This window comes from Stegastes partitus, unplaced genomic scaffold, assembly GCF_000690725.1.
Source record: "Stegastes partitus isolate 25-593 unplaced genomic scaffold, Stegastes_partitus-1.0.2 Scaffold847, whole genome shotgun sequence".
In the NCBI taxonomy this organism is placed as follows: domain Eukaryota; kingdom Metazoa; phylum Chordata; class Actinopteri; family Pomacentridae; genus Stegastes; species Stegastes partitus.
The window spans coordinates 164,298-185,551 of NW_007578578.1; the positions used below are offsets into that span (position 1 = coordinate 164,298).

A 21,254-nucleotide genomic window follows, 5' to 3' on the forward strand; every position below is an offset into this window, starting at 1 on the left:
GTGTGTGTGTGTGTGTGTGTGGCTCAGGGTGAAGCTGCTTTTGTGTTTTAGTGTGTGTTTGAATATCGGCTCCAAACAGAACTGGATTATAAATCACATCAGAGAATTTAAGAAAATAAATAAAAGTGATTTTCTTTTTTTCTTTTTTTTTAAACAATTATTTGCTTTAAAGGAAAGCCTGGTTTGTAATTGATGGCTCACAGCAACACCACAATAAGACTGATTATGCAAGAAGGCATTTTTGTGTGTTGGAGCGACGTGGAGGCAGAAAGACAGACAGAGCTGGGAATGGATTGGCATGGATAGTAGCCTATTTAGTTTGAGCCTATATTTCTTGTGTTGTGCTGTTGTGTGTGTGTGTGTGTGTGTGTGTGTGTGTGTGTGTGTGTGTGTGTGTGTGTGTGTGCACTAGAGAGACAGAGTGAGAGAGGGAGAGCTTTTATTTTATTGCTTATGTTCTGGGCTGTATTTTTAAAGTGCTGCTGCAGACGGGTTATGGCCTGAACAGGACTTTGTGGCTTCATGATTATAATCGTAAAATAGAAAAATAATAAATTAAAAAAAGAGAGAAAAAAAGAAAAAGCAACCCAGGTCCACTAGAACTCCTCTGTCTACCTCCATCCTTGCAGCACGTAGCTTTTACGCGCTCTCCTAACACACAGCAGCACCGGGCTAATAGCGGCTAATTCATATTTACGCGCGGCTTTATGAACTTTTCCTGCAGTTTTGCGTCTGAAGAGCTTCTTGTTCGGCTTGTAAACTCTCATAATTTACATCTTTAAAGCCTCTGTTTTGTTTTTTCTTGACTCCAGCCGTCTCCCTGCTCCCCTGTGTGTGTGGAACACTTCTCTCTTCTTTCTGAATCGTGGCCGGTTTTAAACTCGAGCGGCCACTCAGGCTCACGGAACCGACTTCATGAAGGCTGCGGCCCTTCTCTACCGACGCTGACACTGATTAGTCCCATGATTGATCGTTTTTAAACACTATACTCGCGTTTAACGGCGAGCGGGCGGCTCTGATCACACGGGGGCTGAAAACAGGAAACCAGGCTTGTCAAGCCGGTGGAGCCGAGCCGCCGAAGGTCCGAGCTGCTCCGTGTGCGCACGCCGTTACAGCCCGTGCGCGGCTTTGATGGGATATTATCGCTTCTCGGTGTGAGGATTTATTAGTTATAAAAGCAGAGGGGAAGGCGGAGGTGTGTGTCGGTGGGGAAGCGGGAGGATAGAGGCGGCTGTCCTCCACGTTCAGCTCGGAAATTTCCCTTTAACGAGGGGGAACATTTCATAATTTGTATTATAAAGAGGGACCTCTCCTCCTCCACACCTCCGCTCCTTTTATGTTGGAGTCCCTGAGCCAAAGGGGGGCTGCTGCTCACTGAATATGTCTGGAAAACACTCCCGAGCCCCCAAGCAGGAGGTTTAATATCCGAGTTTGACTCTAAACTCGCGAATATGAGCCCGTTTTACGACTTCACCCTGTAGTTGGGAAGTCTTGATAAATCATTTTCTCTGTACGACCTTAAACACGAAGAAAAAAAAAGCGAATAGAAATGTGATTAGGCCGGTGACTGAGTGTGTGTCCGTAATGGCATCGGTTCCTTTCGCCTGGACTCTCCCTGGCCACTAGTGGAAACCTCCTTCCTCCAAATGTCAACTGCCAACTGCTCTGCATTTGTTTAGTGCTTATTTAATTGGCTTTTGCAAAGGTTTCATCCGTAATAGGTCTTAAAACGTTCACAATCCCGAAGCTTGTATCATTTTCTCACTCCATAAACCAGAAAAACAGCCAATAAATAATAATAATAATAAATATGTATCCGTCCCAAATAGCTGCGGATAGGAAGCGTGCCACAGCCAGGTTGGGGGTTAAATTCCCCGTGCGCGCTGCACAGTCAGAAAGCATTCAGATCAAAGCGTCTGTGCCTTTTTTTTTTATCCAGGAAAGTGTTTTCCATTTCCCTTAATTCATGGCTGGTGACAGCAGTGAATGTGGCGCCCACTTCCCTTTAGTCCCTATAGCACGAAATCACGGCGCCAGCGCGGTGACAGATAACACATACAAGACATTTACATCACTTACAAGTTCACGCGTTTCCATAAAGCCTCTCTTGTCTTCTCCTGCGCACTGCTTCGAAAACAACAATAATAAAAAAGCAGCTTTCTGTGCTCTGATTGACACTGTGGAAATCTGAGGAGACCGAGAGTCACTGGTGTCTTTCTTTCTTTTTTTTTTTTTTTTAAATAAAAACCAGGACTTGTGGTTCCACTGTATAATGGATACAGAAGATGTTTTCACCCTTTACCTGCAGGCTCAGAAACAGGCCGTAACGACATCAGGGCAGATCGGACTGGACGTCTATGTGATTATAACGCTAAATGCGCTTCCATCACAGTCATTGGCCTCTGCTTTAATTTAATCCTGAAACTTTACTGACCTGGAGACAGACTCTGTGTGTGTGTGTGTGTGTGTGTGTGTGTGTGTGTGTATCTACACGCACAAATAGCTCCGAGGAAACTCGTGGCGATAAGACGCTTCTAGTAAAAATGGAATATTATAACTGCTCCACTTGTAAATACGATGCTTCCTTACATTGTTGTTTATGGCTGGATTTAAACTATATTTTCCTTCTTATCAGTGACTAAGAAGCTGCATTTTTCAACTCAAGGCTTTTATGGTCTCTGGCATATTCTGTCCATGGCGCAGCGCTCCGTTTTTATGGCACAATAATCGGAGGATGACAAACATTTTTATGGAAATATAATCACTTACACAAATGTCCTCTTTGTATAAACCGCGGAGAGTCTGCTGCCAGAGCTTCGTGCTGAAATGTGTCGCTTTTATTCGCCCACTTCCTAGAAAAGAAAAGGAAAAAAAAAACACAACTTGGAGTTTATTAGGAGCGTAAAGATGTCATTACGCACATTCAGCACAGGCCTGGATGAGTTCAGGTGTTTTACAATTATAATATCAGCCAGTTTGATGGAATAATAGGAAATATTATCTTGCAAGGGCATCGCATGTGTGTGTTCTGGTGGCTCATATAGCGCAGGTGACATGATGGAAGTGTGTGTTTGTTCAGCATGTGCCTGCGTTGCTTCCTACCAGCAGAGGAACTGATCAGAAATCCTTCCTCCTTATCTGCGCTTTCATTGTATTTCTAATTAAAAGTCTTTTGCTCGTCATGAGAAGAAGCGACTCCTTCATCCTCCAGCTCCGGTCTCTGCTGTGCGGGATCAGGTTTTGTTTTTTTTCCCCTCCTTTTAAATGTTTACGATGTATTTATAGCATCAAATATTTATGTGCACTTCTGGAAGTGCTCAGTAGGTTTTGTGTGCGTTATATAAGAGACTTCATAATGAGTGCAGTTATATGGGGAGGGCGCGGCGGAGCTTCTGATGGACTCACGGAGCTGCTGTGTCTGTTCTTGGATTAGTGTTTAATGTGTGTGTGTGTGTGTGTGTGTGTGTGTGTGTGTGTGTGTGGTAAATTAAAACTTCTTCTTCACATGCTGTATTCTACCTTTAATCCAGGACGACACTAAACTCTGCAGATGTGCGTGTATTTGGGGTCACTTCATAGTCAAACACGGGGCAGAGGGATCTACTGGCAGCCTGTGAGCCCAGTCACTCCGAACCAGACTAACACAAGTTCTAAATGCAGCTGAAAAGTTTGAGACGTCTCAGTGCTGCCTGTGTGCTGGACTGAGGAGCTGATCAGACTTTGGTGGATCATTTATTTAAAACCTGTCAGACAGTCTCTGGTTCCAGCTTCTCATGGGAAGACTTTTGGCCTTTAATCTGTTTGATTTCATTGTAAATTGATTATTTTGGGGTTTTGGATTCTTGGTTGGATTAATAAGTTATTTGTCTTTTCCACATTTCATCCCTGATCAATCAACAACCTGAAGGAAACAGAATCTACAAATGAAGTTAGATAATAATAATGTGCCTGATTCTGCTCATCTGGGCTGTTTGGTTTCTCTGTGAAGGCTTCGTGTGTGAGGGCTGTGACGCTACAAGGACGTAGTTTTGTTTCTAATAATGCCTCTTTCTCTCCCCCGTGTCTCCCCCTGTCCTCACCCTCCCACCTCCTCCCCAGTAGCTGCGGGCAGGAGGCGGGGCCGACAGACCTACAGCCGCTACCAGACCCTGGAGCTGGAGAAGGAGTTCCTGTTCAACCCGTACCTCACCCGAAAACGCCGCATCGAGGTGTCGCACGCGCTGGCGCTGACGGAGCGGCAGGTGAAGATCTGGTTCCAGAACCGCCGCATGAAGTGGAAGAAGGAGAACAACAAGGACAAGTTCCCCAGCAGCAAGAGCGAGCAGGAGGCGGTGGAGAGGGAGCGGAGGGAGAAGGAGCTGCGGGACGGCGGCAGCTCAGGTGGCGGCAGTGGAGGCGCGGGAGGAGCAGGAGGAGGAGGAAGCGGTGGAGAAGGAGGCGGTGGAGGAGGAGGAGGAGGAGGAGGAGGAGGCACGGTGGCGGTGGCGGGCACGGCGGGGTCACAGGCCTCCGTGACCGAGGATTGCTGCGAGAAAACCCACAAGCAAATGTAGGGAAATGAAAAAGGAGCGAGTGAAGGGGGAGAGAGGGGGGGATGGAGGAGAGGGGGAGAGATGTGGGTGAGTGTAAATGCTGGACAGGATGGGGTGAGGGTGGGTGAGGGGGGTGAGGGAGGGTGGGCTGGGTGGGGGACTGTTTTTGTCTTAACTGAGGCCATTGGACTGCCCCGCTGTCTCCACTGTTTCAGTCCATGGAGGGGAACCTGGGTCTCCAGAATGCGCAAAAAAGAAAAAAAACAAAAAAAAAACAAAGAAAAGCGGCGAGCTGGACGGACTGGAGGGGCCTCGCGCCTCTGTCTGCTGACTGGAGAGACCGCAGGAAGGAGAAAAAAAAGAGAGAGAAAGAAACTCTGGAAAAAAAAAAAATCACCAATTGACGAGGGAGGGGGTGAATCAATCCAACAAACATAGTCTACACTAGTGTTCAAAACAAACAAAGAAAAAAAGAAAAAAAAAGAAACAGAAAATGATAGCTTCCTTTCTTTGTGGAACAATTATCGTGGAAACATTTCTATATTGTTAGAAGTTTATCATTAACAATTTTATCTTTGGCAGCTGTATAGTTTTTAAGTTAAATGACGATGATGATGGTGCACTTTTTACTGTACTTCTCACTTCTATGTTGTTGTTGTTATGGCAATGATTGATGATGATGATGATGATGATGATGATGATGATGATGATGACGTAGCAATTAATGAAATTTCCAACAACATGAAACTGCCTATTTATGCCGTTTTAGTAGGTCGGGTCTCTTTTTTACACACTCTAATTGTCGTTTTAGTTCGTTTTTTGATCGATGGTGTTTGTTTTATGTTGTCTTCCTTTTTCTCTTTTTTGGGTAAAGAGCATGCGCACAGTGCAGATTTAAAACAAAAAAAAAGAAGAGAGAGAACATTCATAAAAATAAAAAAGAGGAAAAAACGTAATAAAAACAAACCAATGGCGTCTTTTCTGCGTGTAACTGGAAGTGGTGACAGTTCATTTAGAAGCTGTAAGAATGATCCATCAGGCGGGAATAAGAGCCTGACGCTTCTTTCTCTTCATCCACACTTTCCCTCCATCCCTGCGCGCTCTGTCAGCACCCAGACTGATAAAACCGTTCAGTTCACGAGGCCAAACATTTAAGCCTCGACTCGGAAATCTCCTCTTAAAACAACAGATGCCCCCCTCCCCTCCTCCCCCCTTCCTCACATCCTCACCCCACTCCCTCACACTCACACACAATCCACATCTATCTAAACATGGCTTTATTTATGGCCTGCTCCTCCACCTCCACTTACATTATTACAGACCTCTATATTCACCATTACGCTGCCTTCCATCATCATCACAATGACGACTTGAGGTCGGATTGTTTCCATATGGGCAGATCAAACACACGCAGCCTGGACATCCACATGGACTCCATACAGTGTTACCAAACCGACAAATATTTACCTGATCAGGTGCACAATAACCCGATCTGAGGACGGTTTTTTTTTTAAATGCTGATGCACCTTATGTCTATTTGCTAAGGCAGCCAGAGCAACACATCTCTGGCTGTCCAGTCCAGGTCATTTGTTAAAAGGGAACTCTAAATATTTAGTGCCGCTTTTCCAGAAGAGACAGTTTAACAAACACAAAAGGCAACATGGAGCCAGTAAAGTATGAAATATCTCCACTTCTTAGAACGGGACGAGGTCCAAAACCAATAGGCAGCCGAATCTTTCTGGAGCAAAAGCCAACTTTCTGCTAGAAAATTAAATTAAAAAATAAGGTGGAGCCAAAGTGAAAGTAACGCTGATGGCATCAATAAAGGTTAATTGTCAGACTTTGGGAAACTTCTCCAGAAATGGTTTTACGTCTCATCTATAAGCAGGACTTGATGTAACAGATAAACTAAAGGCTGGTGGATTGTCCTCCTGATGGTTTAACCCGCTGACACATTCAGGTTTGTGTCGCTTCACTGACAACACTCTGTATGTTGTTTTATATCTCATATAGATGTCAAAGTCTGGGATTTAGTTCAGATTCACGTTTAGTGTCTAGCATTCAGAAAGCTGCAGAAGAAGCCAGAATGAGACCCAAACTATTGTAACTGTACGTGACAGGACAACCGGAGCCAGTGGATGAACTCTGCTGTTGGGCCCAAGTCAACCCTGTGGACACCAACTGGAAGCTTTGCTACATTCCCAGAAACCATCCAGAGCTACACGGTTCCAAAAGTTGGTTCAGAGTTAGGAAGTGCAATTTAACTAAATGTAGTGAAGTTCTCCATGTGAGCACACTGCAGCACAGCACTGGGCTGTTTGTGTTAATACAAGACTCATAATGTAAAACCCAGTCTTCTCTTATGTTGTCCTTCATCGGTGTGACTTCTTAAAGAAATGTATTGCCAAAAGCCAACTGAATAAACGTGTAGCTGTGGGGCTCGGAGGAACCAGGACAGTTGGTGGTTGAGGCTTTTTCCGTGGCCTAATCTGACGCATAGTGACACATGTGTTTGTCACATATCTGTTGTAGGAGATGCTGGTGTGAAATCAGCTATAGCCATGTTTAGCCTCACGTCTGGGATTGCCTGATCAGAGATGACTGGCCACGTGGTGTCACACACACAACAGTCGATTCTTCCATCTTTTCCAACTGTGTGGAGGCTGGAACAAGCAGAGAAATGACATTTGACTCATCTAAAGGGTGAACGAATTAAAGGAAACACGAGGATCAGAGGTTTTTACGCGTAACGCTCGACCTGCTGGTTGCAGCTCCCAAGCTGCAAAGTGGAGTTTATACAAAACGCGTTGATACGAGGAAGGTTCTTTCAGTGTTTGTGGACCAAACAAACAGACCTTCTCTTTCTAATCCTCTAATTGTCCCACATCCTTCCAGTTAGAGGAGAAAAAACAACATGCACAGGACTTTTACGCACGCATGACTCCTCTTCGGCCTGTTAAACATTACACTCAGCACAGAGATTTTATCCTGATGAACTCAGTGCTGCGTGGCGGGGAAAGGTCAACGTCACGGGTACAGATCTAAGCACCGAGCACCTGCACGCCAGGTGAGTTTCCTCTGCCTGCGAGGAAGGATCCAGCGCCAGGGAGCAGAACTAATCAGATCTGTACTCACAGGCGGAGGTGGTTTATGTTGAATGTCTTAGAGCGTGGTTCTGCTTTTCTCTCTGTAATGGATTCAGAAATGTGTTTGTTCTTTGAAACATACATCCTCTCCTGCTCCTAACAGCCGCTCCGGGTTCTAGTTTGTTTGCCTAGTTTATAGCTCTAATATTTCAAGAGGCGCGACAGAGTGGTAAGAAATATTAACCTGTAATTCTCAGTGTTTTGATTATTAGCTGAATTAAAGTGGAGTGCGGCCTCTTGAAGCTGTAGCAGATGTAATATTTCATCGTGGGCGTTATTGCAGAATGATTTTCAAAGTGACGCGGTCTGACTGCCTCCATAACACGTTGCTGACATTACATCTTCATCTATGTGATGAAGATGTAATGTCACTGCATGACTCACGTCGTCTCCGCCTGCTGTGACCAGTCAGCAGCGGTCCACTGTACACCGGGAACACAACAGCCTCTGATTGCTCTGCTGTGGGACTCTCTCTTCTGCATGTGTGGTCTCCGCAGAGTAAGCTTTGGGGTAAGACACCCGAAACGGGGGAAATCCATCTCCTTTTTCAGTCTTCTCGGCAACTTTACGCATGTGCCTAGCACCGCTCCGTTCCCAGCCCAATCAATATCACAGCTAATGGTGCTTTCCGCTCTTTGCGCACGACTTCACCCGCTTCCTAGCCGGCACGCAGGGCAGTAAAAGATTTAAATTTGAGCTGGGTGTTTGTCAGCCTCAGCCGTTTTGTTTTCCAGCTCTACATACGCGCGGTGATTAGTGGACACGTTCCGAGCCGCTGCCTATTGATTGTGTTATATGGATGCTATTGTAAGCTGTGCGTGCGAGAGCGAGTTGCGGCGGTTCGTCCATGTGAGTTGCAGCTAATTTCTTCCATTATAATATTACATCCAGAGGGAAACCCCGTCGGCCATTGGGCATCCTGACATCACATGGACGCGCCGTCACGTGGTCGGAGAAGCAATGGGAGGTAGGGGAGGAAAAGTGTGGGGTGGGGTGATTTTTTGTGTAAATCTAGACAGTAACACCCCGCCAATAATTCACGGTCCCTCGTAAAAAGCCGACATTAAACCGCCCCGGGCCTACAAATCATCAGCGCCAAATTATGAGTTCGCTGTACTTCGCCAACGCGCTGTTTTCTAAATACCAACAAGCTGCCGCGAGCTGCCCCGCTCTGCTCTTCACAGACTCTCCAACTTCTCCCTCCCCGACTTCCTCTGCTTCTCCTGCCGCGTCTTCTTCGTGCGCCCTCGTGTCCAGCGGATATCAACACCACCATGTCTCCAGTGAGAGAGGCAGAGGTAGGCTCCCGTTCCCTCCCTCTTCTTCCACTTCTCCTTCTTCCTCCTCCTCCTTCCCTTCCTCCTCTTTCCCTTCATCGTTCAGTTTATCTCTTTCGGGACTAAACGGGAGCACCGGGGGTACTCAGCATCCTCTCAACCCCACAGAAGTGCGCACAAGAGGCGCTTATGGCTCGTCCGGAGCTGGGCCGCTGTGCTCTTCTCTGCAGGGCTACCCCGCCGAGAGATTCCACGCTCGGCCTCAGTTCTGCTCACTGGCTGCGAGTCTTCCTGAGGCGGCCTGCAGGAGGCAGAATAGCCCGGAGCAACAGCAGCTGAACGATGAGAGGCTGCGGATTTACCCCTGGATGAGAAGCTCAGGTGAGAAGGGAGGAGAGCGGGGTGGGAGGTGGGTTCGGAAAAGTTATGAGAAGTGATGGGATGATTTGGGAGCAGTCACAGGTGAGTTGGGGAGAGGGGGGGGGGGGTGGAGCTGATTGTTAGGGGTGTGTGTGTGTGTGTGTGTTTGTGTGTGTTTGTTGGAGCCAATAATCACGTTAAACGCTCTTTAAACTGTTGGCCCGGTTGCGCAGCGGCCACTGCCGGTAGCTGAACTATGCCTGTCTGCCTCTTTCTCTCTGTCACTTTTTTACAGCCTCTCTCTCTCTCTCTCTCTCTCGCTTTCTCTCTCTTTGCAGATCTTTTATGGCTCTGCGACCTCCATAAAACCATAATTTAAGACTTTGTGAATATTCATTAGCTGGTATTGTGTTTAAGAAGGGGACAGGGGAGCGCAGGGGTGGCTGCAGCTTTATTCTGACCTGTTTGAAAATGAAGAAAATCTTCCTCTTCGGGCGTTCACGGTTATGCTCATACTCAGTGTTTGGCTCAGCTCAGCTCAGCTCAGCGTCCTGATAGCCTTGTGTTCCACTGTCAGTGCGTGTAGGCCCGCTGAATGCCCATTGTGCTATTGTACGGTCACCACAATCCACTAATACTATAAACATTATAAATTAGCAGATGGGTTTGATCTCTGAATGCCTGCCCTTTCCCCCGATTGTAAAAGCGGCTTTGTGAGCCGGCAGCGGCCCGAGTGCTGAATGGAAGCAAGGCCTCGGACAACAACAAACACACACCGCACAAAGAGCATTTTTATGTTTAAGTCTAAATACTGAATGGTAGCACGTCAAAACTGGGGAATATGGCGAGAGAGTCGGTGCGTAAAGCGTGCGTAAAAGTGAAGGAGATGTTTGGTATTTTTTACTCTCAAAAACAGAAACATGGAACTGCACAGGAGACATAAGAGCTTGTTGAAGCTTCTGCGCCTCCATTAGTGCGGATCTGAGTGGAGGCCAGACGCGCCCATGTATTTTTAGAGGCCGGTTTAATATGGATATGTGTGCGTAAAGCTGGCTCACTGCACGAAAATCGATCCATCTGCTCAATATTTAAAGGTAACAGGCAACTTAAACATGAAATATACTCTACTTTTTTCTTCTTTTCAGTAGAACACTCAGAGACTGTAGGGCACAGTCAAGTTTGCTTTGAAAAAAAAAACATATCAGAATTCAGGTCTCTCGTCATTAGCTGGAGCTTTTCTGCATTTCATCGTCGCTAAATTCTTGTTCTTTAATTTCCGCCACCGTCCCATCCTCCAGTTCCCCTGCCCTCTATGTGTGTGTTATTTAAAAAAAAAAAAAAAAAAAAGGTTCCACAGCAACATCTGTGGGTGCTTTTCATTTGGAGAGCTGCGTGATAGATTATTTGAAAAGATGAAAACCGAATCATAAAATTAATAGTGTTTCATTTGCTTCTTATGAGGAGACTGTTCGGAGCCTGCTTTTGGAAAACCAGAGCAGTGAGGGCCGCGTCCTGGTATTATATATGATCATAAAAATGTAATAAACAACAATGAAATGAAGTATCACTTTTTACGAGCAAAGAAAACAGAATCATGATGTGGTCTCCGGATAACTGTCTTGTTTTCCGTCGTCAGAATAATTCCTAACATCACACACTATTAAAAAAAGGGAAATAAAATCAGATTTGCATTACAGGAAAATAGAAAATATGTGAATAAAACACACACACACGCAAACACACACACCAGAGAGGAGAGTAAAACATATTTCTTTCTCTTGGCACTTCTAATCTTTTCTCTGCTCTCTCGCCTGTGCGTGTGTGTGTGCGGAGGAAGGGGGCGTGGTGGGGTCGAAGCAGCCAGCCTGTATAATGAATTTATAGATTTTAATTTAGATCCGATTCCAGTCCAAGGCGTCGGGAGATGATTGGAGGGAGAAGGCCCGGATGTTCCACCGTTGAATAAGACAAACACATGAGCGCTTATTAAAGGAGGCGCCCGGGCTCCGACAGGGACGCGCGCGCACACACTGCTGGGTTTATACGTGTATTTTCGTCCCACTTGCGTGTGAAAGAGGGAGACAGAGGAGGACTGAGAGGACAATGCGGCCCCTTGTTGTTGTAGATGGTCAGAGAATTCCCAACTTCAGCTCGAGCGCACGAACAAATCACTGACAGACAGAGAGCAGGAAAAAAAACCAACAACCAGAGCAGCAGTTCTTCTGCCTCTCAGCGCTCACACCGAGTCTCACCTCCACATGCAACGAAAAGGAAACGGCGCAGAGATAAACATGCGCACACGTACTTCATCACACACACTTCCACGCTGCAGTCACTCACACGGACTGACCGCTGCTTCCAATAAAGCCGCGGCAGGCCGACACACACACACACACACACACACACACACACACGGACGGACGGATGGAGGCTGCAGCAGTTACGCAGGGACGGAAACATGATGCGTGGGGAGGGAAAATATTCTGGAGGAGCTTTTAGGAAGCAGAGAAGGCAGTGAAATGTGTGTGAAAGTCCAGTCAGGGTGAGACATGTGAAGGAATTAACTGATTTAAATAACGTGAAATAAAGGCTGAGTTTGGGGGATGAGTCAGACATTTCTGACCAAATATATAAAATATAAAGCACAGGGAAATGTGTATTTCGCAATTGGTGTTTTATTTTTTGCTTTATTTGAATCATTAGTTGTTGCAGGGAAACGGAGGGAAAGAAGCTTAGTGTTGCTTTTGTTGTTAGATATTCAATTACTTAAATAAAAACGGGATAAACAGAATTAAAGATTAATATCATGTCAATAAATAGAAGCTGGAGCAGAACTGGCAAAGAAAGCTACTGATTATATGAATAAAAACCGCGTTTGATTTAATTTTACATTTAATTTTTGCAATTAAATAAAAATAAATAAACACAAGTGCAGATAGGAAATATAAAACTCTCTCTCTGTGTGTGTGTGTGTGTGTGTGTGTGTGTGTGTGTGTGTGTGTGTGCAGTAAACCTGGCAAAGCCTCTATCAGGAAATGATGACAACAGTTTTATCAACGTTGCTTGAAATCACTGAAAACAACTTTGTGATGGAGGAGTGATGGTGACACACTGAGCTCAGACAGACAGACAGACAGACAGACAGACAGACAGACAGACAGACAGACAGACAGACAGTCACTGCTGGTCATAGATCACACAGAGGATTCATGACCTCATTTAGGACCTTATGGGCAGAACAACTGAATCCTGAGTCAGGACCAGAACTTCAGATTTCTGTGTCTAAATGAACTTTTCTAAGGTTGGACTTTGTTTAATGCAGCTGAAGCATTTAAACTCCTCGTCGTCTGATAAATGCACACCTGGGCTTTATATCTATACATCCACACACACACACACATATACATACACATATATATATGAGGAGTTGTTCTGTTCATGTGCTGTTGTTCTCCTCTGCTCACACTTTGACCCTTTGAGGATTCCAATGGAAAATCTTCCACTTTTATGAGCCTTCACTAAACACCAGCTAATGCCGTTAAAGTCGCCACAAACAGTCACAAAGCCCAGGCTGATTTTTTACAGGCCGGTCACTCCGTTTTATTGCCGCTCAGATGACCGGCAGCGTGAGCCGGGGCTTATTTAGACATTCAACAGCCCTACAATGCAGCAGCAGAACCTCAGGGGCCAGTTGAACTAAAATAAAAACTTAAATAAAAGATGCAGAGATGTCCTGAGGAGGCTGCAGAGTCCGGCAGCAGATCAGCAGTGATCTCCCCACTGTTATCGCCCAGAGCTGTCCATGCAGCAGAAGGAGCCCTCTTTTCACTCAGACTGTGCAGAGGAAATGAGTTTAGACGTTTGTGTGGCCCACCGACGACCTCTGAGCTGTGAAAATGTGACCCAGTTTCTCTTTAACCTTCAGGCGCTGCGTGACCTCTGCAGACAGAAGGTCAGCCTCTGCGGTCTTACTCAGCACTGACTCCTGCATATCTCACATGAATGGCAGTGGAAGGATTTTCTTCTTTCCCTTTTCTCTTAAATTAAATTAGCAATGCATGCCTGTTCCAGCAGCTCGGCCCTCAGCATCAGTCCTCCCAGTGTGTCTCCAGTAACTGTATTCATCTGAGGGAACTGGTCGAAGCAGTTCAACGGCTCATCAGTGGCTGATTTTGCACTTTTTTCTGCTCTAAGTTCCCCCATTAGTCCTGTAATAGATCTGCTTTAATGACAAACAGGGTGTGAGGTAAATATTGAAGAGCAGCTCAGACAGACAGCAGCTGAAGCCACATCATCAAGGAAATGAGCCACAAGTCAGGAAGTGGAGCTGAAGGACAGTCAGGTCCAGGAGTGGCCACCAGGACTGAAGGCCACCAGGACACACAGGTTTAGACAAGAGGTTAAAGAGGTTTACTCACCTCCTCATTCCAGAGATCAGCGTCATGTCAAACGTTACGGTGACACGAGACAAAGCAGCTCATGAAGCTGTGTGTTCATCCTGACATTAGGTTTCTATTATTGATGGTTTTAATGTAAAGAATGAAAGAGTGTAGAAAATGATGTTTGTTCATGTTTTATTTATACGATATAATAAAGTCTGGAAAGCATGAAGAACAGGTCAGTAGGTTGTGTTTAAGTTCATCACAAATGAAGGATGTGTGGCGACCAAAGAACTCAACAAATGAGCAAAATGAGGAGAGTTCAGGCGACAAGATCACATTCTGAAATAAAATGTTTTTCATTCATAGATAACATAAAATGTTTTCCTATTATTTTATTATTTGTTAAATAATTCTTTTGTCATTTTTACTTACCGTATTTTTAGTTTTTAATTGTCACTTCAAACATTTTGTCATCTTTTTTATTTAAAAAAACAAAACAAAACCCCACCTATAACCAATATACTGTGCAAATCCTACAAACACTGAGCAACAATACAGGCAGTAATTTAATTTAATGAAAATATACATGAGAACAGCACTTACTGAATTAAAATAAGACCATAAATTCATATTTTCTGTGATAACACTGATGATAAATCTGTAATAACTTCATGTTATTCTCATAATTTTGACTTACCTGCAGTATTGTTGATGCATTTATCTTTTTATTTGTGTATTTCTTGGTGAACTTTTAGAATATTTCAAATAACCTGGTGTTCTTATTCTATGGCCTGGAAATGGACTTCAGTATTCCACCAACTTTAAGCTTTTTGGGGGGCCTTATTTTTTAAACGCTACATTGACAGGCGCTGGCAGGATGAGTCCAGACTGAGATGTGACGGCAGGTGGCTCAGAGCTCACCTGCCTGGAAAACAAAGGTGGTTAAAATAAAGCCTAAAGGAGCTGAAGTCTAAACCCAGGCCACAGAACAGAGGCTACCAGCTGTCTGCTGCTGTGTCTCTACCTGGGAATGTGCCTCTTACGCGCAGGTCCGGACAGGAGGAGAGGCCGGCAGACCTACACGCGCCACCAGACGCTCGAGCTGGAGAAGGAGTTCCACTTCAACCGGTACCTCACGAGGAGACGGAGGATAGAGGTGGCGCATGCGCTGGGCCTCACCGAGCGGCAGATCAAGATCTGGTTCCAGAACCGGAGGATGAAGTGGAAGAAGGAGAACAAGGGCGGCTCCCCAACGGCGGCACCTGGAGAGGAAGAGGAGGAGGAGGCTGAGGAGGAGGAGTGACAGCAGAGACTCGACTGGACGCTTTGACATCAGCAGCTGCTCTTATTTCACAGCAGAAATAAAAAGTGACTTTAGCTCTAAAGTCATCAGAGAACCAACTCCAGAAGGAGCAGCTGAAGCTACAGCCGCTGACTTTTCTGATCCTCTGACATCACATCACATATGAAACACAAGCATCACAGTTCCTGCCTCTGTTTCCTGCTCAGAGTGACAGAACCACAGCAGAGGAGGAACCAGAAACCAGGAATGTGATGCGCAGTAAACGTTCTTCCTGTCCAGTCTTTTCTGTATAAAAGCACCTCAGCAGCAAAAAGGGACGAGGTGAGTTCTTCTGGACAGAAATCTCTCTGCTGGTGTTCAGCTGATCTGTGCAGTTATTTGGAATAAACCAGATTTTTGTCTGAGTGTCTGCTGACCATCCACAGCCACCGGGGAGCAGGACGAACTCTGAGCGGAGCTACTTCAGAGTTTTGTTTGTTTTTGTTTTAACCATTTTTTCTTAAAGCAGTCCCAACATGTAACCGTGTTTTCTATGAATTTAATTTTCTGTCTGATATGAATAAAGATCTCTGTGGTCTTATCGGTGCTTCTAAAAGCTGTGATTTTTTGCTGAAGCCTTTTTTATTTCTGCCTCACTGTTATTTCAGTCACACAGTTATTGAAAACATCCCTGTGGACGTGACTTCAACACGACTGGCACCAGTTCGCTCCAGTTTTAAGTGAGAATGAGTTCGATCTCGTCTCTTTGATTATATTCCGATCAGAGGGCCGCAGACACACAGAGAGCTGAACCCAGAGACTCGTGCTTCAGGTGGGATCAGGCTGAATATGAATGGAGGAGCAATTATGTACAAAGACTTCTATTAAGGCAGTCAATGGATTTTTAATGCTGGTATTTAGTTTAAAATAACATTTTTATTATTATCTGATTGAAACTAAGCGGCAGCAGGAATTATGGGATGCATGTTGTTGTCTTGTCTTGTTTCTGTGCTTTGCTCCAGTGGTTTCACGCTGATCCTCATTTTCACACTAAAATGCACTTTTATTTTCTTGTATGTAAATAAAACGAATATTAAAAAAAGAAATGAGCTTGTTGTCATTTCTGGAAGATTGTTTATGTGGAAAAATTCCCAAACGGAAGCTGTTCAGATTTTCATGTTTTTGTGCTTGAAGGTGCATCAGAAGGAAGATAATGCTTCTACAAGTGCTGTTACAACGTGGCTAAGAGCAATAAATGCAGTTTAAGGCAATAAGAAGTCATCATTAAAGCCACAGCACTTTTTTTGCAGCCACTGATGCTCAGTGTGCAGATAGGTTCCATTATCCAGCCTGAGCTGACTGGTGAGGCAGTGAATGAGGCCTCTATCTGGTCCACACTTTGTTAATCCTGGATGGTAGCTCCTGCAGCGGATGTGCTAATTCCCTTTAATCAAAAGGCATCTCCTCATACAGCTAAAGAAGTAACTGTGAAGCTATGAGCTTCGTTTGGGGACAATATTTGTCTTCCATATTTGGAAAATGTCCGAAGCGCTAAAACCAAAGCTGGTGTGTTTGACATGAAGGAGATTTGTGTTTAAACAGGAACAACTGGAATGTGAGCAGGTAAAGAGTAAACCACCGTGTCTGACCTGCATTTACTGCCACAGTCCACAGGTTTAAAAAATAAAACTAAAAAAATAAATAAAGTTGATGAAATGTCATCTGTTCACTGAAGCGACTCTCAAAAAGAGTCAAATCTCACACGAAGCTTTATTACGTCCCATCCAGCCTTTAAGGGTTCCACTTTGATTTTCACACATTATAAACCAGAGTCGGTCCTAGAACAAGCTCACCTTGTTCACAGGTTTCTGTGTCTCCGCTGCAGCGACGGAGAAGCTTCAGAGTTCAACTTTCACCGGTTCAGCTTTATTTAGCAGAAATCTTCCCTGAAAAATAAAATAAAGACAAACAGAAAACAACATGTACATCACACCAAATAAATCATAAATATGAATAAATAGCAGAGTTTAGAAGAAACATCTCCGATCTGTGCCACCAGTGATCCCACAGCTGTGCGTAAAAACAGCTTTAATAAACATTTCGCGTCATTTTTGGATCCCAAGCTGGTGCCATAAATGAAGAGCAAAGATTGGACGTTTGATTTTCTCACCTTTAGACACACGAAACAGAGAAAACATCTGAATTATGAACAAAATAATAATTATCTCGTGATCATCTTGGATTAAATGCTGCACAAACATTTGTTTCCAAAACCAAACACGAGCTTTTTTACGATTAATCTGAACGAAATTTTTAAACACAAAATTCAATACAGAAATTACGTTTCATGTTTTTTTTTCTTTCTGCCGTTTTATTTTATTTTATTTTATTTTATTTTATTTGTAATAAAGCTCACCCTGGACGTTTAAGGTTTTAATTATATTGTGTTGAGAGGAAATTGAAGTTTGCGTGCTTTGAAACCAGAGCAACATTTTTAAGTTCTTCAGCCTCCAGACGGACAGAGAACCTCCAACTCCAAGCTCACTGCAAACAAAACGCCAAGCTGCTGCCACTCACCTCCAAACAACACCTTCTACCTGAGCTTCACTGCAGCCACAAACATCCAGGTCTGCTCCAGCTGCGCAAAAATGTCTCCGGATCCAGACGAGTTTTCCTGGACACGGGATTGTCTCTGGAAGTCCTCGGTTTTCTGTGGAAGCCAAAAAAAAAAAGAGAGACTACATGAAGCCGCGGAGGGCGGTGGGGGATGTTATAGCAGGTCCTGATGTCTTTATTGCGTCCATGAAAAGGCCGGAAACCCCAATAAAAGCAACAAACACACAAAGAAACCAACAGATCGGAGGAGCGCGCGGCCTGTTTGTGCCTCCTGCGCTTTACTGCTGCTTTATTTTCTGTTAATTTTTAACCTGGGATATTTGCATAGAGGAAGCCTCGGATCCGCTTCTCCAGCTCACCAGACGCTGTGCGCTTTGAAAGGGTCACATGTGGGTCAGTGAAGGTTTAAAATCAAGTTTTCTGGGATTAAATGGGATGCGGACTAAATCTACACGCTGTCTGTGTAGGAAACTCATTTTCCACGAGCAGCCAGGCTTTAATCCACGCAGGGAAGTTGCCAATTAGCTTTATTTTGTCCTGCTAATAGCGCTTTGGATAGGTTGTTTAACGCAGACACACATCCTGTAGATCTGATTCTTCACAACACAACAACAAGACAAAAGCAGATAACCAGCAAAACAGAAGACTGTTGTTCTGATTGGTCTTGTGTGGGTTCGTGTGGGTGCAGAACCCCGTTTAGCTCTCCCAATACGTTTGTTTTAATGTCCCAGAGCTCCTTAAAGTGTAGCGTTGTTAATATCAGCGTGGACAAATTCTGGACCTTTAACTGGTCTCGTTAACTCACTGTTTCTACCCTCTGCAGCAAACGAGCTGCATCTTATTTAAAATTCAGGAGACGACTGAATCGGGCTGTGTGGGAGAACAAACTGCATTAAGAGATAAAAACGATGCGTAAAAGTCTTTAACACGAGCAGATGAAACCGAACTGTGCTCCATCACAAGCCGTTTGAGCTCAGCTACATTCCAGCGTGTTCTCACATTTAACATCGGGCTGCTTCTAATTGTGTAAATACAAAGTGTTTGTGCATTAAAAAAAATGAAAGCATTCACTGCGTGTTGTCTTTGCAGTGTCTCTGTGCGTCCTGCGGCTCCAGGCCTGCAGGCCGTTAAACACTGACGCTTTGCCGCATTGCGAAACCGCTTTTACGCACAGCTTTTCAGGCCCGCACCAGCACTCAGGTGATGCTGTTTTTGTGTCTGCAGATCGCCATTGGGCTGAGTTTCACTTTGCTCACTTCAAACTGGCCGTTATGCAGCATTTCACCGCCGTGCAGGACGGTAGAAACAAACGCTGAGAAGCGGCGCGTTGTGCAGCTGCTTCAGTCTGAAGCCTGAAACATATTCATTAGTATTTATTAAAATAAAAAAGCACACTAATTACATTAACTGTGGGGCTGGTACAGAGGAGATTGTCCTGTTTCTATACATCAAACAGAGTTTTTGCAAACCGCCCAAAGAGCCAGAATCCACGTCGGAGCTGTTTTGACCAGACGAGACATTTTCATGTCACGAGGCTGCTGAGGTTTACTGACACCAGAAACTGTCTCCAGCAGCCACCAAAGACTGAAGAGTGGAGGCACGAAGAATTCAGAAAAGGTGCTCTGGCAGTAATAATATGGAGAGCTTTCTATTAAGGATCATCAGCAGCAGATTTTTAAATTCATCCTGTTGGATGAAATGAACGCAGCTGTTAGCTTGTGAGCTAATTATTATTCTAACTATTTCAAATTCTGTCTGTGATTTTCACAGCAGCACGTCCACTGTCAGCAAATTAATGGATAGAAATGTGCAAAATAAACAACAAAGAACACCAAAAACAGACATTTAAAAGGCACAGAGGTGACAGGAGAATAAAGGAGAGCGACATGTGAGTTCAACGTTTCTCCTCTGAGTCCTGGAAGCTTCAAGGTTTCTGTTCCAGAGGAGCAGAGGAAGAAGAAAATGGCGGCGGAGAGAATGAGAGCGAGAGAAGGAGCAGCTCCCCTCCAACAGCGCTCCATGAAGAAATGCAATAAATTCCTTGTTGTTTTATGAAAATTTACAACTTTGTGATACAAGTTTATGAGTGGCCGCGCGCCGGGATTGGCCGACGGGCTGGTCATGTGGACGCGCTTAACGTGAACATGAACTTTTTATGATTTCCCAAGTGGCTATATTGCTGCTGCACTCCGCTCCTCCGGCCCGAGCAGCCGCATCTCCGCCGCGCGCTCTGCCCGGGGCTCGGGAGGCGCCCGCGAAGGAGCCCCGGCGACGGCGGAGAGGAAGAAGGAACGCCCGGCTCTAATTAAACGGACTAGTTAATGAGAATACTGCTAGTGAGCGTGGAAGACCGGCACGAGGAGACGTTGACAACAACCCGCCCCCTCCTCTCTCCCCCCCACCTCCTCCCTCCTCTCCTCCTCCTCCTCCTCGCTCTTCCTCCTCCGCTATGGCTCCTCGCTCCGTCTGCTCTCGCGCTGCCGTCTACGCCGAATCGGTGGACCGGGATCGGGGGGGCGGGGGGGTGACGCCGGGATGCCGGTTTGGAGAAGGCCAGCCGCAGCCCGAGAGACACCGGAGATGAGCTCATTGTTTTTTTGTTTTGTTTTGATTTTTTTAATTTGACATTTTATTTACTTTGTCAGCGCGTGGATGAGGAGGATGGTGATGATGATGATGATGATGGTGACAGGGCGCTGCGATGAAGACAGCGCCAGTGTTTTTGGCGACTGGGTGTCAAACGAAAGAGGGGGGAGAACGCACGCCCCTCCGAGTCCTCCTCACCCTCACCTCCCTTCCTCCCCCCCCACTCCACCCAATTATCATCCATCCATCCGGGCTGGGGCTTGTCTCGTGCCATTCCGGGGTGCCTTGGCTTTCCTTGCACGCGGGACGCCGAAGTGAGCTGCAGGTGTGTCGGGGCTCGTGACGGATTATCAACAAACGGTAAGAGCTCGTTCATGCACGTTTTTTTACTTCATCCGGTAGCCCTGCGCGCGCTGCCCCTGCATGCGCATTGTGTAAAGGAGCCCGACGAGCCCAAAAAACAAGCGGAGCCGCAGGAGCTTTGCGTTTTTCTGGCTGCTTCTGGTTGATCCGTTCACGTTACAAATGAGGTGTTACTTTCCCATCTCAGATTAAAGCGTTTCCTCGCCGGATTAGGCTCCATGATGAATAGTCCAGATGAATTGGCTCTCTAAGTGCTGGGATTAGGAGCGCAGGAGCCATCCATCGGTTCAAACTCGGCTGTTGGAGATCCGGAAGATTAGCTCAAGTCTTTTTTTTTCTTTTTTTTGTGCCTAAAGCTGTGCATGGAGAGGACGGAGGGAGGGGGAGTGGATGTGTTCATGAGAATGGAGCTGGCGCTGATATTTGGGCAGGTGTGCTGGATTTGTCAAATCACCACTTTTTGATTATTTTTATGTTATTTATGTAGTGAAAGAGGTGCGTGCTGGAGCTGCTTCCTCACGTGAGAGCGCACCTGGCTGCAGGTGGAGCGGCTGTAAAGTGAAGCCACTCTCTGGCTCTCTTTGTGTTCCTGCTCCTGTGTTGTTCAGTAACTGTTTCACTTCCAGATCTCAGTGGAAAAGCTTCCAGGTCCTTTCAGCTGATTGACACCCAGTGTGTGTGTGTGTGTGTGTGTGTGTGTGTGTGTGTGT

General features: G+C 45.5%; 2 protein-coding genes across 8 annotated transcripts in view; both read left to right on the plus strand.

Annotated features, from left to right (window-relative positions):
• The window catches only part of hoxb8a (homeobox B8a), a 7,135-nt gene extending 1,693 nt beyond the window's left edge, over window positions 1–5,442 (plus strand). The window contains exons 2-3 of one of the 4 annotated variants that reach the window (XM_008292945.1): window positions 4,099–4,389; window positions 4,453–5,442. In XM_008292945.1, coding sequence (XP_008291167.1) covers window positions 4,099–4,389; window positions 4,453–4,553 — 392 coding nt within the window. In that variant the 3' untranslated portion in view covers window positions 4,554–5,442. Of the gene's footprint in view, window positions 1–4,098 lie in introns of all 4 variants that reach the window. The other 3 variants (XM_008292944.1, XM_008292946.1, XM_008292942.1) reach the window with 3 other exon arrangements.
• A 2,674-nt stretch (window positions 5,443–8,116) lies between these two features.
• Window positions 8,117–15,580, plus strand: hoxb7a (homeobox B7a). Of its 4 annotated transcripts, none has more exons than XM_008292948.1 (3): window positions 8,117–8,188; window positions 8,570–9,336; window positions 14,747–15,580. In XM_008292948.1, exons 2-3 carry the CDS (start codon window positions 8,781–8,783, stop codon window positions 14,998–15,000), a joined length of 810 nt encoding a protein of 269 aa, XP_008291170.1. In that variant the 5' UTR covers window positions 8,117–8,188; window positions 8,570–8,780; the 3' UTR covers window positions 15,001–15,580. The 4 variants fall into 4 exon arrangements, with proteins under 4 accessions (XP_008291170.1, XP_008291171.1, XP_008291172.1 ...); XM_008292949.1 differs by having other exon boundaries at window positions 8,125–8,976; window positions 9,124–9,336; XM_008292950.1 differs by having other exon boundaries at window positions 8,125–8,976; window positions 9,127–9,336.
• Window positions 15,581–21,254: the final 5,674 nt, after the last annotated feature.